Here is a 16,355-nt window from a genome sequence, read left to right as displayed (position 1 = left end):
GGTAACCTACTGTCAAATTTCAGTGAAAATGTTGATAAACTGTTTTCATGTTAGGCTCTAGTCTGTATGTTTTTGAAGACAGGGTATGCCAAAAGATTGCACTGCAACATAACGCTACTTTGGCACTAATCGAATACATTATGCAAAGGAAAACCCCCACTATATCCTATTAAATTGTAGTGCTAGCTAGAAGAGAGGAAGCACAGTATCATTTCATGCTCTGATAAATCAGTAAAAGGCAATTGATGAACCTTCCAGAAATACGAGTGTTTATATACTGTCAGGACATAAATAAATACAAACAAATGCAGGATTTTCTGAGCATACAGTCGTATTTTTGTCTGTGGAAGATAAAAATTACCTGTTTCCCTGGACCTCATGAAAGAAGCTTTCAGCAACTAAAAGCTGCCATGAAATACCAGGACATGATTTACCAGTGCATTAGGGTACTGAAATAGGGCTGACTCTTAATGCAGAAGAATCCACAGAAGATGGGGAACTGCACGAACCTCTATGTGCATCTTTAATAAGGCCTCAAGCAAAGCAATCCACTGCTCTCTAAAGTGTTACCGAAGTCAATACACATCATGCAATACAGCCTGCTATAACTTCTAGTCCTTGCATGGCTTCTCTGTTTCAAGTTTACACTGATTGGTCAATCCTCTGCAGTCACTCTGATCTCACTGCTTTTGCTCAAGCTCTGTGTGAAAATACCTATTTCAACCTGATGGTTCTCAACATGAGAATGAGATCTGCAGTTTCTGAAGAAAAAGGAGATAACACTTTCTTTGAAGATATTTCTCATGCTTATATACTTTCATAACCACCGTATTCATAGAACAGAAGAGTGGAAAAAATTAAGCCTGGTATGAAAAATGATAAAATTCCTTTCTTCCTTCTTGGTCAGATGACAGGAAGCTAGCATATTTAGTTCAAAGTAACCCAGGAACTGAACAAGGTCAAACTCCATACACAACTTGGAGAAACCTCTTCTTTGGACTTAATTTCATGGGTTTAGTAAAGCCATTTGCCTAATTTCATGGGTTTAGTAAAACTATTCCTTTATTTTCTGCCAGATGAAAACTTTAACACAAAAGCTCCTTGATCTTACTTAAAATAGCGCTTGGCAGTTCTGAGCAACATTAGAGATGAAATATGTACCTAAGTGGCATACATGCACATAAATAAATATACTCACTCCATCAGTGTTAATCTAAAAGAAACTTCATTCTTTTTTACTCTGTCAATTCTTATCAAAAGACAAGATCAATATCCTAAGCATTAGGTCACAACCCTGGCAAAACAGTATTCACACCACATCCTGAGGCACAACAAGTCCAGCCAAGAGCTGAGCAGGGGAAAAGTGTGAGGAACAAGGAAAGAGCAGCAGAGACAAAGTGTTTGAACTAACTGCAACAGTCCCTCTCACCTTCCCACTACAGTGTTCAGGGGAGGAGGCAAATGCTGTAACATTAGAAATTATAATGTGATGATGCAACATTAACACGCTGATGCAAGCAAAAAACCTCTTTATGGCAGCTGCTAGGAAAACAGTTATCATTTCTGCTTACCTGCTGGCAAGCCAGAATAGAACAAGGCAAATAGCAATAACTGGAGAAAAACACATAGGTTGTGTTTGAACCAACAGTCATGCAGTCCTTTTATGTAAAGTGTATCAGATTTGTAGTAGTCATTTTTCCCCTTGTCAGAAATGACAGGCTTAACCCTACAGTCAATACTGATGTGAAGGAAATGCTGCAATATAATCTAATGAGAATTGCACTCATCCCATTTGCAGGACCCCAGCAAGTCAAGTAAAGACCATTTCCTACTTCTCCAGTAGAATTCATTCTTAAAAGTCTGAGGAGTTTTAGTCACAGACATTGATACCTGTAAACAACAACATCTTAACTGAATTGTTGAAATTTATCCAAAGAGGATTTCAAGATATTATACCAGCCTCTTCAGTTACGATTTACAGATTGTTGTGGTAGGGCATGAATCCTGCCAGATCAGTTTAACCCTTGCTCTCCTCCTCCCGTTGCAGGTCCAGGAGTTGAGTAGATTAGCCAATGGACTGTTTGGCCTCAGCAAAGCCTTGAGGGCTAGGGGCTTAGCACGACGTGTCAGGCATCTGGTGCTGCCCCTCCACGTGCCTGTGTGGTCACACGAGGCACAAAGCCTTGAATTCATTAGCCAGGACAATGATGCTAGTGCCTACTGGCCAGTTTCATTTTCAAAATGGGGAGATGATTTAGAAACCGCCTTTCTGCCCTGTCTCTCCACTGGGAGCAGCACCCCATTCGTGGCTCTCTAACTGGGAATCACAGTGGCCACGTGTCTGCAGCTTCCACTGGCAGCTCAGCAGCGAGAGGTCTTCTCTCCTCCCCTCTGCCTGGAATATTTTGTATTTTACCTCAGGATCATTATCTTGAGTTTCAGAAGCGTCTTTGTACAGGAAACTTACTCAGGGACCAAAGCATCCTGAGTACACAGAATCAATCAGGTTGGAAGAAACCTCCAAGATCATCCAGTCCAACCTATCATGCAGCCCTATCCAATCAACTAAATTATGGCACTAAGTGCCTCATCCAGTCTCCGTATGCTGGAGTTAATGCTAAGACTCTATGAGCATAGTTAGAATTTTCCTGTTCTTTCATTCCTATTTTTCCAAGTTCTGACTGTTTAAACTGTTTAATTCCATGTTCATAAATACCCTTTGTGTAACTACTTCCTGTTGACTAAAAATCCAAAGAATCTCAGGGAATTTTCCTGAATATTAATAATAAAATTAATATTCACATCGACATTAATATTTGTAATTCATAATTAATTATTAATGTCCACAACACAGATACACAGGACAATAGTGTGTTAACTGAAGTTGTTTCATTAAGAACAAAACAATAATTAAAATAATTACAGGAAATCTGCCTCATTTAGTGCCTTAACATTTAATCCCACTTTGGAGTCACAGGTACTGTGTGCACTCAACAAATGACTTCTATTGTTGACTCACGTACAGTAATGTAATGAATGTATATTGTGAGTATCAGTGTGCTTTTTAGAGTGCTACTATTAACCACACCTACAGCTTTGGGTAGGGCAGTTGCATTTCCATTCCTACTTAAGATGCCGAAAGTAGAAAAAGCAGAGCTGAAACCAGTAATGAGGAGGTCCATGAGACACAATACATTTTCTTTGCTAACATCCTAGATATAGGAAATTCATTGAATTGAATCTAGCCAGGACAGACAAAGGGAACAGCAAGAATTTCTACAGGTATATTAATGGTAAAGACTAGGGAAGGTGTGGGCCCCCTCAGAAAGGAAATAGGTGAAATGGTCACAAGTGACGTGGAAAAGGCTGAGGTTCGCAACAATTTCTTTACTTCAGTCTTCACTATGAAGGCCTCCAGCCATACTCGTGGAGCATGGAAGATAATGGCAGGGACTGGAAGGAATAACTGCCCATCATAAGTGAAGATCAGGTTTGTGATCACCTGAAGAACCTGAAAGTGTTCAAGTCCATGGGACCTGATGGGATACACCTACAGGTGCTGAGGGAACTGGCAGATGAGGTTGCTAAACCCCTCTCTATCATATACCAAAAGTCAGAGCAGTCTAGTGAAGTCCCCACTGACTGGAAAAAGGGAAACATAACTCCCATTTTCAAAAAGGGTAGGAAGAAGGAGCCAGGGAAATACAGGCCAGTCAGTCTCACCTCTGTGTCAGTAAGATCATGGAGCAGATCCTCCTGGAGGCACTACTGAGACAAGAATAGTGAAGAGATGATTGGGTACAATCAGCACGGCTTCACCAAGGGCAAATCCTGCCTGACAAACCTGGTGGCCTTCTATGAACAGGTCACAAAATTAATAGATGAGGGGCAAGCAACTGATACCACTTGGACCTGAGCAAGGCTTTTGACACTGTCCCACTCTACATCCTGGTCTCCAAGCTGGTGAAACATGGGTTTGATGAGTAGACCACGAGATAGATAAAGAACAGCCTTGATGGCTGCACCCAAAGGTTTGCTGTCAACGGATCCATGTCCAAGTGGAGGCCAGTGACAAGTGGAGTCCCTCAGGGATCAGTCCTGGGACCAGTCTTATTCAACATCTTTGTCAATGACATGGACAGTGGCACTGAGTGCAGCCTCAACAAGTTTGCTGATGACACCAAACTGTGTGATGCAGCAGACATGCTGGAGGGAAGGGATGCTATCCAGAGGGACCTGGACAGGCTGGAGAGATGGGCACAAGCCAACCTCATGAGGTTCAACAAGACCAAGTGCAAAGTCCTGCATCTGGGTCAAGGCAATCCCAAGCACAAATAGAGGCTGGGCAGTGGCTGGCTGGAGAGCAGCCCCGAGCAGAGGGACTTGGGGGTGCTGGTGGACAAGAAGCTCAACATGAGCCAGCAGTGTGCACTTGCAGCCTGGAGGGCCAACGAGATCCTGGGCTGCATCAGGAGAAGTGTGGGCAGCAGGCGGAGGGAGGTGATTCTCCCCCTCTATTCCACTCTAGTGAGACCCCACCTGGAGTACTGCATCCAGTTCTGGAGCCCCAATTACAAGAGGGATGTGGATGTGGAGATGCTGGAGCCTGTCCAGAGAAGGGCCACGAGGATGATCAGAGGGCTGGAGCACCTCTGCTGTGAGGACAGACTGCAAGAGTTGGGGCTGTTCAGTCTGGAGAAGAGGAGGCTCTCGTGTGACCTTCTTGTGGCCTTGAAGTATCTGAAGGGGATCTCCAAAAAAGCTGGGGAGGGACTTTTTAGGCTGTCAGGGAGTGACAGGACTAGGGGGAATGGAGCACAGCTGGAGGTGGGGAGATTCGGACTGGATGTGAGAAGGAAGTTCTTTACCATGAGAGTGGTGAGAGCCTGGAATGGGTTGCCCAGAGAGGCAGCTGAGGCCCCATCCCTGGAGGTGTTTAAGGCCAGGCTGGATGAGGCTGTGGCCAGCCTGCTCTAGTGTAGGGTGTCCCTGCCCATGGCCGGGGGATTAGAACTGGACGATCCTTGTGGTCCCTTCCAACCCTGACTGATTCTATGATTCAAAGGGTAACTAACTGTAAGCAAGTAAAGGAAAAAAACCCAAAACATCTACAAATATAAGCAAATAAAATAATAAATAATTTCCATCAGAGGTGGATAAAGAGGCATCAGGTGTAATACTGCTCTCAATAGTGACCCATCATGGCACCTGTCAACAATGAGAATGGGTATGTCAGACTGCATGACACTGTCTTGGAAGAATCTAGGCCAGTAAGTATTTATAAGGTTAAGACTCCATGCATTTGAGCAACGTGCATCTCCGCACTGTCATGCCAAAAATGGCCTCATGAAATTTAATGGAATAGCTGCAACAAAGCAACAGGTCTCAGTGATTTTGAGAAAGAAAGCATCAAGGATTTCACCTCCAGGTGAGATTACACTAAGGCAACGCAAAAATAACTGCACCAAACTTGAGTGTAAAATCCTAGCTTTAGCATTAAATGGTTTGCAGGATCTTCCCACACCTTAAATATCTTCATCTCCAATGTAACTACAGAAAAAATAAAATATTAAAACTACATAGATACACTACTATAAAAATTTGGAAAAGGAATGTGATTTTAAAAGCTCTTTTTCCTTTTCCAGCAACTGTCACATATTTATCAAACTAAACACTGTGTCAGTTTAAGGCTCTGGTAGATTTATAAAGATGTTAAGAAAAAGAATTTCGATTTATTTTGAGCTCCTAGCCTGGAATATTGCTTACTAGGTAAGAACAGAAACGCCAATCAATAAAGAAAACCCTTGCCTTTAGAAGTCCTCAATCTCAAACTATGTGCTTATATGACAGATTAAAGTTTCACAGAGCTTCTGATAGGAATAGGCAGCTTCCCTCCACTGATTACAAAGGTCAGCTGACAGCTTTCCACAAACTGTTCTGTTTCACTCTTTCAAAGATGCAGAGAAACTATTTTGAGATGCAGAGAAACACCCCTCAAATCACAGTTTAACCTATTGCTCTAAAAGTATATGTAGGAATGCCTATAGAAATCCCCTTAGTTCAGGAATTACACATATTTAAAATTTTATGCTATTCTATATGCTTTTACTTCAGTCTGAATCTTATGGACAGAACTTTTGGGCCCAAAGTATTACTCTCTAGCCATTCTCTCCCTATGCACTTGATTTTAACATCACTTCTCATCACTGACTGCCTTGTCCCATTTGTTGTCAGTTGCAAAAAAGCCTCAATCTCTGTGCAGTACAGGATTATCCAGTTGCCAGTTTCATTATTTGCTCAAGCACGGTAAGGAAAAAAATACACCTGCTTAGAGAGAAAGTTTGTTTGTATAAGCAAATACCTTAATATTCTGCTAAACTCAAGAAAAAAAAAGAACCTTTAATATTCATTGTAACAAACACAATGTTTTAAAAGCAAACAAAGTATTTAAGAAATGCATTCTCTTCCTAGCATCTGATCTACACTAAAAGAAAATCGTAGCCAACAGCAGTTTTCATCATTGGCCATAATGGCCAACAAAGGTGTCACTGATGATAACTGATATTTAAGTTTGCCCTCAAACAGCGTAACGGTCGTGCAGATAGCCCCAAGAAGAATAGAATACAGATTTGGATGGCATTCACTTTTATCTGAATCAGAGGGATCAAAATAAAGAGACAAACAACTTTAATCCAAAGGACTTGTATCTCCCTGCTTCTTGATAGATCAGAGCAAGCTAGACTGCAAATAGAAATGTAAGAAAAAGAATGGATTAATTTGAAGATAGTGGACTTCAGGGATCCTATCTAATAATACAGCTATTCTTTTTGTAAGGACTGTAGAAGCCAATCAGACTACTGCAGTTTCAAAGGAATAATGAAGGGTTAGCCTGAAAAGATCTGAATATGCAACAGTGAAAATTTCACCAGGTTATTGGGCTCATTATTCTGGAGGCTGGTTTCCCCTCACCTCTTCTTCATAACGGCTCCATCATCCACAAAGCTTACTGCAAAGGCCTCCAGTTATCACAACAATAATACTGTACTAAAACCAGGACCTCAAGAAATTCCTCCATGAAAAACGGTTGACATATAATAAGCAAAATATTCTAACTAAGACTATTCATACAGAGGATTTATTACTCAGGGAATCTCATCAAAATAATTAAAAAACTAAAACAAATGTGATAGAACAACAACAGAAAACTAAAGAAGAAATATCCTTAGCATTTTTGGCAAAGTAATTTCAGACTTATCTAAAAACTTTGATAGATATTAAAATCTAAGTAATAATAATGGAAATTTTCCAAACCCAAAATAACAGATGAGAAAAAAAAAAAATTATTATCGCCATTAATGGCTTCAGATCAGAGGAGCAGCATGGCAGACACAGAGGGGGGAAAAATTAAAAAAACACAATAGAAAAAATGTCAAACACAGAAAACTCTAAAAACCCCAACAAAAATAATCATAGGGAAAAAACACCCCACAGATTGTTTTCAAAATATTAAACTGAACCTGAACTTCTCCCAGTTCAGGGGCCTGAGGGAATGAGTTACTATGCAGTCTTGATGGAAAATAGACAACATAAAATTCCATTGTCTCTTTTGATTTTGCTTTGATTGTTTTGTTTCTGTTCATGTGACAAAAATAATAAAAAATACCATCTGATCTACAAGATCTCATCATGCACCATAAAAACAATAAATAACTCAAATCCTTACTGTCATCATATGAATGGTTTGTCTTAAATTCTAGAACTAGGATGGTTCCCCTGTAAGTGAAGCTCTATTCCAGCACAAAGTGCTGGTTCAGTCAGTGCAAGAGATGATTCAAGGCAGGAAGAATTGCCAGCTGGTAGAAGGTATTGCTTTTTCATGCCTGTTATTCAAATTGGTCAAACCATTTCATGTTAGTTAACAGAAAGTAACCAGCCAAATAATGACTTATGAAGAACAAATACTTTTTGAGAAGTGCAGACTCATACTTGGGAAATCATTGGGAATTCTAACAAATGTAAAATCTCTAGAAATGCAAAATTCCGTTATTACACAGAACGATGCTATAAACCTTTTATAACTAACAATCACTTAGCCAAAATACCATTATGTTTAGAGAATTTCAGAGGGACAGCAGTTTTTGTCTGAAATTCCATCCAGTCAAGCCATCAACAGGCTCGATCAATCTGAAGTATGTACTTCCCTTATTTTCAACACAGTTTACTTAAGCACATACCTGGAAAATTGTTCTTGCAGCCCACGCATCTGAGCTCTGCTACGCTCCGACTCCAGTGTCACCTCTCGTAATCTTTTTTCACTCTCAAGTCTTAAATGTCTTTCTTCCTCCAACTCATGTATCAGCTTCTCACGCTGAAAGACCATAGAAAGTTTTTTCATTAGTTATGCAAATAAACCATACTTTTAGTACAAATGTAAGATTTAATTTGGGAAAAATCATCAAACACTGAAAATAATTACCCTAACCATCCAGTCCCATTATTTTTTGCATTGCAATGTTACACAGAATAACTAACCAGAGATGGAAAGCCTTCCAGATTATCTCCATCACACTGATTCAGTCTTAACCTGGCTCAAACATACTGAAGTCAGTATATTTAAAAACAAATACCCACCCGCTCCTTCAAACCTCTTTTTTTTCACCTCCTGAGGTGTAATCACTTCCAGATCTGTGATCTATTGTGCTTGAATTCAGATAGGGGAAGCATGAAATATGTAACAAGGACGGCTTGTCACCCATCCATTAATGTTTCAATCCCATGAACAAAGAACCTCATTCTGCAGCCACTGGTTTTCCTGGTTTGGCTGAGAAGAGGATCCCTATCAGTAGGACAGAGTCTATTTGAATCTGTTGAGTGAAATAATGTGACAAAAAATATGGTTTTAAAAATCGAGTACTAACCAATCAAGTATGAGAGACATAAAAAAGTCATAATTAGAAGTTATCAATAGGAAAATGGTTGCTAATTCCTAAAACATAGGACCAATAAAAACCCCGACACACAACATACAGCACTATCTAGATAAATCCATGTATGTCATGGCCAAATCTTTCTCTGTTTTTTTTGTTGGTTTGTCTGTTTATTCTTAGAAAGAACTTCATCTAAAAGGCTACTTAATCACAGAATCAATTGGGTTGGAAGAGACCTCCAAGATCATCCAGTCCAACCTATCACCCAGCTCTATCTAGTCAACCAGACCATGGCATGTCTTATCTCAAACACCTCCAGGGACAGCAACTCCACCACCTCCCTGGGCATCCTATTCCAATGCCAATCACTCTCTCTGGGAAGAACTTCCTCCTAACATCCAGCCTAGACCTCCCCCTGCACAACTCGAGACTGTGTCCCCTTGTTCTGCTGCTGGTTGCCTGGCAAAAGAGACCAACCCCCACCTGGCTACAACCTCCCTTCAGGTAGTTGTAGACAGCAATGAGGTCACCCCTGAGCCTCCTCTTCTGCAGGCTAAACAACCTCAGCTTCCTCAGCTTCTCCTCACAGGGCTGTGTTCTAGGCCTTTCACCAGCTTTGTCACCCTTCTCTGGACATGTTCCAGTATCTCAACATCTCTCTTGAATTGAGGAGCCCAGAACTGGACACAGTACTCAAAGTGTGGCATGACCAGTGTTTAGTACAGGGGAAGAATAACCTCCTTTGTCCTGCTAGCCTTACTGCTCCTGATCCAGGCCAGGATGCCATTGTCCTGTTTTAGAAGTAGCTGTTTTAAACACAATTTTGGAGGAACAGGAGAATGAATTGAAAAAATTATTTAAAATGCTATTTGAGTTCAAAAAAAGGTGTATATGGCCTTTTCCAAGTAACTCTGCTAAAAGGAAATGAAATTAATTTTTTCCCTTGTGCATTTAAATAAGATAATAAATCAATAAAAGACTCCAAGCAATTTACATGGTACTATATTGTACTCTGTCAGCAAAGGGGTTCCAGCGCCAGCTGTCCAAGAAAAGGTTAAGTCATTGTACAGCTACACTAGGTTCACCACCTATATGCTTTGAAATATCTCTATGCCCATGGTGCAGCACGATTTGTAGCCTGTCAAACAGTCTGACATGGTCCCATTGTTGACTTAAATTTTCATGACATACATGCAAAAATTTATCTAGAAAGTATACATACCGTTTCATTAGAAAATAACAAAGGTATCTTAGTGCTAAGCCATTAAATGGGGGAGACAGATTATTTGTACAAGTCTCACAGCTATAAATCTTACTGCATAATAATATACGGTAGCACTAACCAAGGGACCAAAAATACGAACGTTACCATGTGGAAAAGGAATCTTAAAGACAGTGATAAATAAGCAGATGCCACAAAAGGAGGCTGCAAAGGATTAAATGAAATATCTATATGCTTGTGAAAAAACAGGGGAAATTACTCAGGGAACAAAGGGCTTCTGCAATATCTGGAAAATGGAAAACAAGAAACACGTTACTGGAAAATAAATACATTGTCCTAACTTAGTTACCTAATTACTGTCCTTACTGTTACACAGTCATGTTCTGCCAGGTCCTGAACAATCCTTGATTTTTGCCTAACTCAGAAGAGCAGAGTGCTGAGCACCAGACAGATGATACACAGCAGCTGTACAGAGAGTACAGCTCATGAAGGATAACTCAAGCTAATGATAGGGGAAGAATATCCAAAGCAGTTAGTATTTCTCCAGCTTACACCCTGTCAACATCAGCTTCAATATTATACTGTTTCAAGGGCCTTTGCTGAATGCTGTCAGCATCTTCTTGAAGCATTTCACTGCTGCTAAAGAGACATCTAGAGCTTTCAGAGAGTAGCAAGGCAAATGGCATAAAATAAATATATAGCTACCACACATGGCTTAAGACAAGCTTTCAGAAGATACTGGTGTCCACAGAAAATGGGCTTAAAAACAAATATGTAGCTGTTCCTACAATAACTGATAAGCCACTTTGGAGGAAAATCAGGTACTGCTATGAACACCTGAGTGCCCAAGTTGCTTCAAAGCACCAGGCTGTGTCTGGGCTAACTGATGCAGAAACAGTTTAACTGCGATAACAAACTGAAGACCCAAGATGAGCCTTCAATGCTCATCCAGCATCACTACTGCCACAATAATCTTACTGCGATATAGCAACTACCTCTGTATGTTATGCTGGCCATGATCTGGTCCTCAAACCTTCTTTCCACATTAAGACCAAATCCAGATCTCCACAGAGGGGGATAGATAAAACTTAAGACTTCAAGAGAGATGACTGCCTCTCCTTCAACCTTGCTGTCCTGATGCTTTTCAGATTGCATGCAGCTCTGCTGCCTGTCCTGCAGAATGAGTGAGCTGTACCTATGCAGATGGTTGTGCTGCTGCTCATTACAAAAACACACTTTATATGAAGCACTTAATATAGTAAACATTGACAAATCTGAACTTGCCTCTATAGGTCAGAGCTGTATAAGCTATTTCTAGGTTTCATTTACGTCTTACTGGTAGGTCAGAGAATACTGCTGTTGCTGTTTATTCCTTCTGTTGATGTGAGGAAGTCTGCATTACTGTCCAACATAAAAAGATCAGCACATCATCATGTTTGGGTTTTTTTTTTGTGGTTTGGGTTTTTTTTCCAAGAAGAAGAAGGGACCCAGGAATTACTTTACTAAAAGGACCCATAAGCTAAAAACAAATGCAATTACAAGACAAGTAATGTTACAAGTGTCTAAAAGTTAGGAACTTTGGGAATGAGTCCAGTTTCAGTTCAGCCACCTCATGGGCAAGCATTATGACACAGCATCAGTTACAGGAGCAGACTGCTGCTGTACAAATCATACCCTCCTTTCAGGGTAAGGTGTCAAAAAAAACAAGTCACAAGGCTAGAAGATCAGAAATGAAAGCACTATCCTATGTCCCTGAAATTCCCAGCTAGCACAAATTTCCTGTCTGAATCAGAAGACTGCCCACAAGATAGTTGCACAGCAATAAGACCATCAGCCTTATTTTTATGCTTCTTCACAAGAATTTATTGGCAACCTTGAGGCACTTCTGCCATTTTCCTGCAGGCAGAAAGCAGATCTGCTTTCAGCCAGATCAGACATTATACACTGTAGAGTGGAGGATAAAAAGGAGTAAGAGACCACCCATATTTGAAAAGTTTTCAGTCTCCAGGAAGCAAAACACTCGTGTATACTACACACAGAAGAGTAGCTCCCAGCAACACTGATCTTATCTGCAAGAAAAGAGAGCTATTTTTTATTCAAACCCAGAAAAGCCATAACAAAGTGTCAGAAGAAGGAAGTGTGCCTAACATACAGAAAGGCCAGGATTAAAGATACCTTTTTTCCCCCTTTTTTTTCTATTTTTGTGCCCTGAAAGCAGATAATATATCCCTGAATTCTCCAGAAATTGTGTACCATTATAATCACCTTTATTAGATGCTCTGTGCTATCCCCACATATTCCTGTGCAAAATAGAGGTGTGTGAAAGGAAGGGAACTAGCCACAAAAGGTTTATTTTATAGCGAATATAAGCTTACTGGAAAAGGATAGTGTTAGCATAATGTATAAAGAAAAGGTTACATATAAGGAGAAAGAATCATGTGAAATGCATCAGGATGTTTTAACACCAGGGAAATCCCTGCTACCTTCCAAGGAAGTTATATGTGTTCCTAATTGCCAATTCCTCTTTAACTGCAGCTTCTTCTTTCCATAGGCTGTGCTCAAACTTTTCTTCCCTGCTTCCTCTCCTTGCCTTCTGCAGCACAGCTACAACCTCCTCTTCAATGTATAACCCTTACTTCATATTCTTGCTTCTTTTTCTTCACTCTTGCTTCCCTATTTCAGCCTCTCCAGATAGGCTGACTTTCATCACATCACCCTGTCAAATTTATGATAACTTTTCAAATATGACAAAATTTTATGTGAACAAACTGGAGTGAAAGACAGGGTTAGGAAACTCCACTAATACCTCTATGCAAGTACTGGAATAGTTCAACAGTTGAACAAATACAATTCGCAATTACTTTTTCATCAGCATTTCAGCAATCAAGTTTCACTAGCTGTTCATTATGCTCATGAGCCAGTGTCTGCAGTGTGCCCAGGTGGCCAAGAGAGCCAGTGGCATCCTGGCCTGCATCAGGAATGGTGTGGTCAGCAGGAGCAGGGAGGTCATTCTGCCCCTGTACTCTGCACTGGTTAGACCACACCTTGAGTACTGTGTTCAGTTCTGGGCCCCCCAGTTTAGGAGGGACATCAAAATGCTTGAGCGTGTCCAGAGAAGGGCAACGAGGCTGGTGAGAGGCCTTGAGCACAGCCCTACGAGGAGAGGCTGAGGGAGCTGGGATTGTTTAGCCTGGAGAAGAGGAGGCTCAGGGGTGACCTTATTGCTGTCTACAACTACCTGAAGGGAGGCTGTGGCCAGGAGGAGGTTGCTCTCTTCTCTCAGGTGGCCAGCGCCAGAAGGAGAGGACACAGCCTCAGGCTGCGCCAGGGGAAATTTAGGCTGGAGGTGAGGAGAAAGTTCTTCACTGAGAGAGTCATTGGACACTGGAATGGGCTGCCCGGGGAGGTGGTGGAGTCGCCGTCCCTGGGGCTGTTCAAGGCAGGATTGGACGTGGCACTTGGTGCCATGGTCTAGCCTTGAGCTCTGTGGTAAAGGGTTGGACTTGATGATCTGTGAGGTCTCTTCCAACCCTGATGATACTGTGATACTGTGAAATGTTGGTGTCAAAATGTTTCATTTCTCACCCAGTCAGGGACCTGTACCACACACTAACTTGTCTTCTCAAAGTTAAGGAAGGAATCCAGTTTGAGATACTCATGATCAAAACAAAAGGCATGGAAACTATTTACAGAGAGGCTGAAAGTAGTATCTGCATTTGATAGAGGAATCCACACATCCCTGCTCAGCACTCCATGAAGAGACCAAGAGCCACTTCTTTACAGAGTTCCTGGTTAATAGGCTTCCTCTCGGCCTAAGGACTGACACGGTGCAGCCATGCAACAAGAGTTTCCTAAGAGTTGCTCAACCACTTATGTCTCCTTTAATTCCCCTGGGGTTGTGTTGCAAATGTCAGCACCTGGTTCTTTCACATTCTACCAAACTGCAAATGTCTCTTAAATGACCCTGATGCCGCAACAGCCAACAGAAAACGCAGAAGTGACAAAACACGGAAGCAGATGTGGCAGATGGCAGCCATGAGAGACAACTGGCAGAGCACGGTGCTGCGGGGCCAGGAGCTACCCATCAGGCCTGTCATTCCTGGCCAGAGTCTGACAGCTAGCATGCAGGGTCAGCATGTCACACCTTATGGTTTTGTACAGAAAGACTGCCTTCCTACCTCTTCTTCCTTTATGGACTATTTTGCTGTCTACTTTAGATTTAGATATGGATGGCACTCAAGCCTTCCAAGTCAGAGACCTGCAGTTTAACTCCTTTACTTGTCACTGCAAACAAAACCAGCAGATGTCTCACCTGAATGACAAGACCGACTCCACGTCAATACTCTCTCAGAGAAGTACTCAGCTGCTCCACTCCAAGAGGGTCAAGGATTTGGCTAACTCAAGCAGATTTCTCTTCCCAAAACCTCCTAGTGTCATCCCACTCTTCTGCCTGGACCCTTCTCCCTCCATTCCTCAGTGCGGCTGATCTTCTGCTCTCCACGCTAAAACTGCTGAACTGAGAGCTTGTTTCCCCTCACCTCTCCAGCTAAAAATATCTTCCCCTGCTCCTCCATACTGTCTTGCCCTAATAATCTCTTTTTTTCCTTACCATCAGTGGATCAGATGCACTGTGTGCCTGTGGCCGGCTGCTGGCAACGGAGGGCTGTGGAGAGACTCCTCTGTGAGAAGCAGGCACGGCTGCCCTATACCAGCCAGAGCTGGTTCCAGCCGGTTCTGCCGCAGGCACCACAGGGCACAGCTGAGCCCATCAGCAGCACAAGCGGCCTTTCAGAAAGAGCAGAACACCACAAACGTAACGAGGAGTGAGCAAAAGAAAGTGGCAGAAACAGATAAGGGCAGTAGAGGAGGAGCAACAGGCACTCCCAGTGCTGGGGCAGGTATTTCTTCGCAGCCCATGGAGGGACCACAGGGGCCATTTCCTCAAGGACTGCAGCCTGTGGGAAAGCTTGCGAGGACAAAGGTCCTGCAGAGATCCTGCAACTCCACCCCCCCTGCACTGCTCCATGTGGGAAGCCAAGGAATCCAACTCTCCAAACTGCACTTTGGGAAGTGTTGGTTTAAGTTGGCTGTTTTTTTCACATTGTCCAAATCTGAAGTTTGGGAATAAATTAAATTAACCTTCCCCAAACTGAGGTGGTGTTGCTCATGAGTGTAAGGGCTAAGCAACCTCCAGGCCTTCATCTTGACCCAGGAGCTGCTTCATCTTATTTTCTCCACAGTCTTGTCGAGGAGGGGCAGTGCAAGAGCAGATGGATGGGCAGCTGGCAACCAGCCAAGGCCAACCCTACCAGAATATTTTAGTTTTGATTTCTTAATTTATCTTTCAGATGAAAAACATACTACTACTTTGATCAATGATGTTATCTATATGTTAAATAAAAGCGTAGCTGTGGATCAAGACTTAAGACCACAGATAATTACAAGCAGAAACTAAAGGGATTCAGTACACAAACACTGCGCACGCTACACTGGGTGCTGCTATTCGTAAGGGAGCAGCCCAGCATCTGCATGGGAACTGCTCTCACCTTGCTCTGTTCAGCTTATGTTTGTGAGTCTTACAATGAGCAATTCTTAAGAAATGCATGTCCAAAAGAGGGCCACGAGGATGATCAGAGGGCTGGAACATCTCTCCTATGAGGACAGATTGAAAGAGTTAGGGCTGTTCAGTCTGGAGAAAAGGAGGCTCTGGGGCAAACTTGTGACCTTCCAGTATCTGAAGGGGGCCACAAAAAAGCTGGGGAGGGACTTTCTAGAATACCAGTTAGTGACAGGACTAGGGGGAACGGAGCAAAACTGGAGGTAGGGAGATTCAGACTGGATGTGAGAAGGAAGTTCTTTACCATGAGAGTGGTGAGAGCCTGGAATGGGTTGCCCAGAGAGGCAGTTGAGGCCCTATCCCTGGAGGTGTTTAAGGCCAGGCTGGATGGGCAGCCTGCTCTAGGGTAGGGTGCCCCTGCCCATGGCAGGAGGGCTGGAACTGGATGATCCTTGTGGTCCCTTCCAACCCTGCTTCTATGAGGTCCCTTCCAACCCTGCTTCTATGATTCTATAACTGGACTGATAAGTTGAAATATCAAGACTGTCCTAAAAAGGGCACAAAATCGATCTCATCTTTAAGGTTATCTTACAAATAGTGAAAAGGGCTACTGTTTAAACAGAAATAAGATTCTTCTGTATTCCTGAAT

General features: G+C 42.3%; 1 protein-coding gene across 1 annotated transcript in view; it reads right to left on the bottom strand.

Moving 5' to 3' along the window:
- NCKAP5 (NCK associated protein 5) overlaps window positions 1–16,355 on the bottom strand; it is a 436,389-nt gene that overhangs the window by 203,429 nt on the left and 216,605 nt on the right. The window contains exon 6 of the mRNA XM_064156156.1: window positions 8,235–8,368. Coding sequence (XP_064012226.1) covers window positions 8,235–8,368 — 134 coding nt within the window. The remainder of the gene's footprint in view (window positions 1–8,234; window positions 8,369–16,355) is intronic.

The sequence above is a fragment of the Pogoniulus pusillus genome, chromosome 2 (genome assembly GCF_015220805.1).
Source record: "Pogoniulus pusillus isolate bPogPus1 chromosome 2, bPogPus1.pri, whole genome shotgun sequence".
Taxonomy (NCBI): domain Eukaryota; kingdom Metazoa; phylum Chordata; class Aves; order Piciformes; family Lybiidae; genus Pogoniulus; species Pogoniulus pusillus.
The sequence above is the reverse complement of the archived record's forward strand: the minus strand, read 5'-3'. Positions and strand labels throughout refer to the sequence as shown.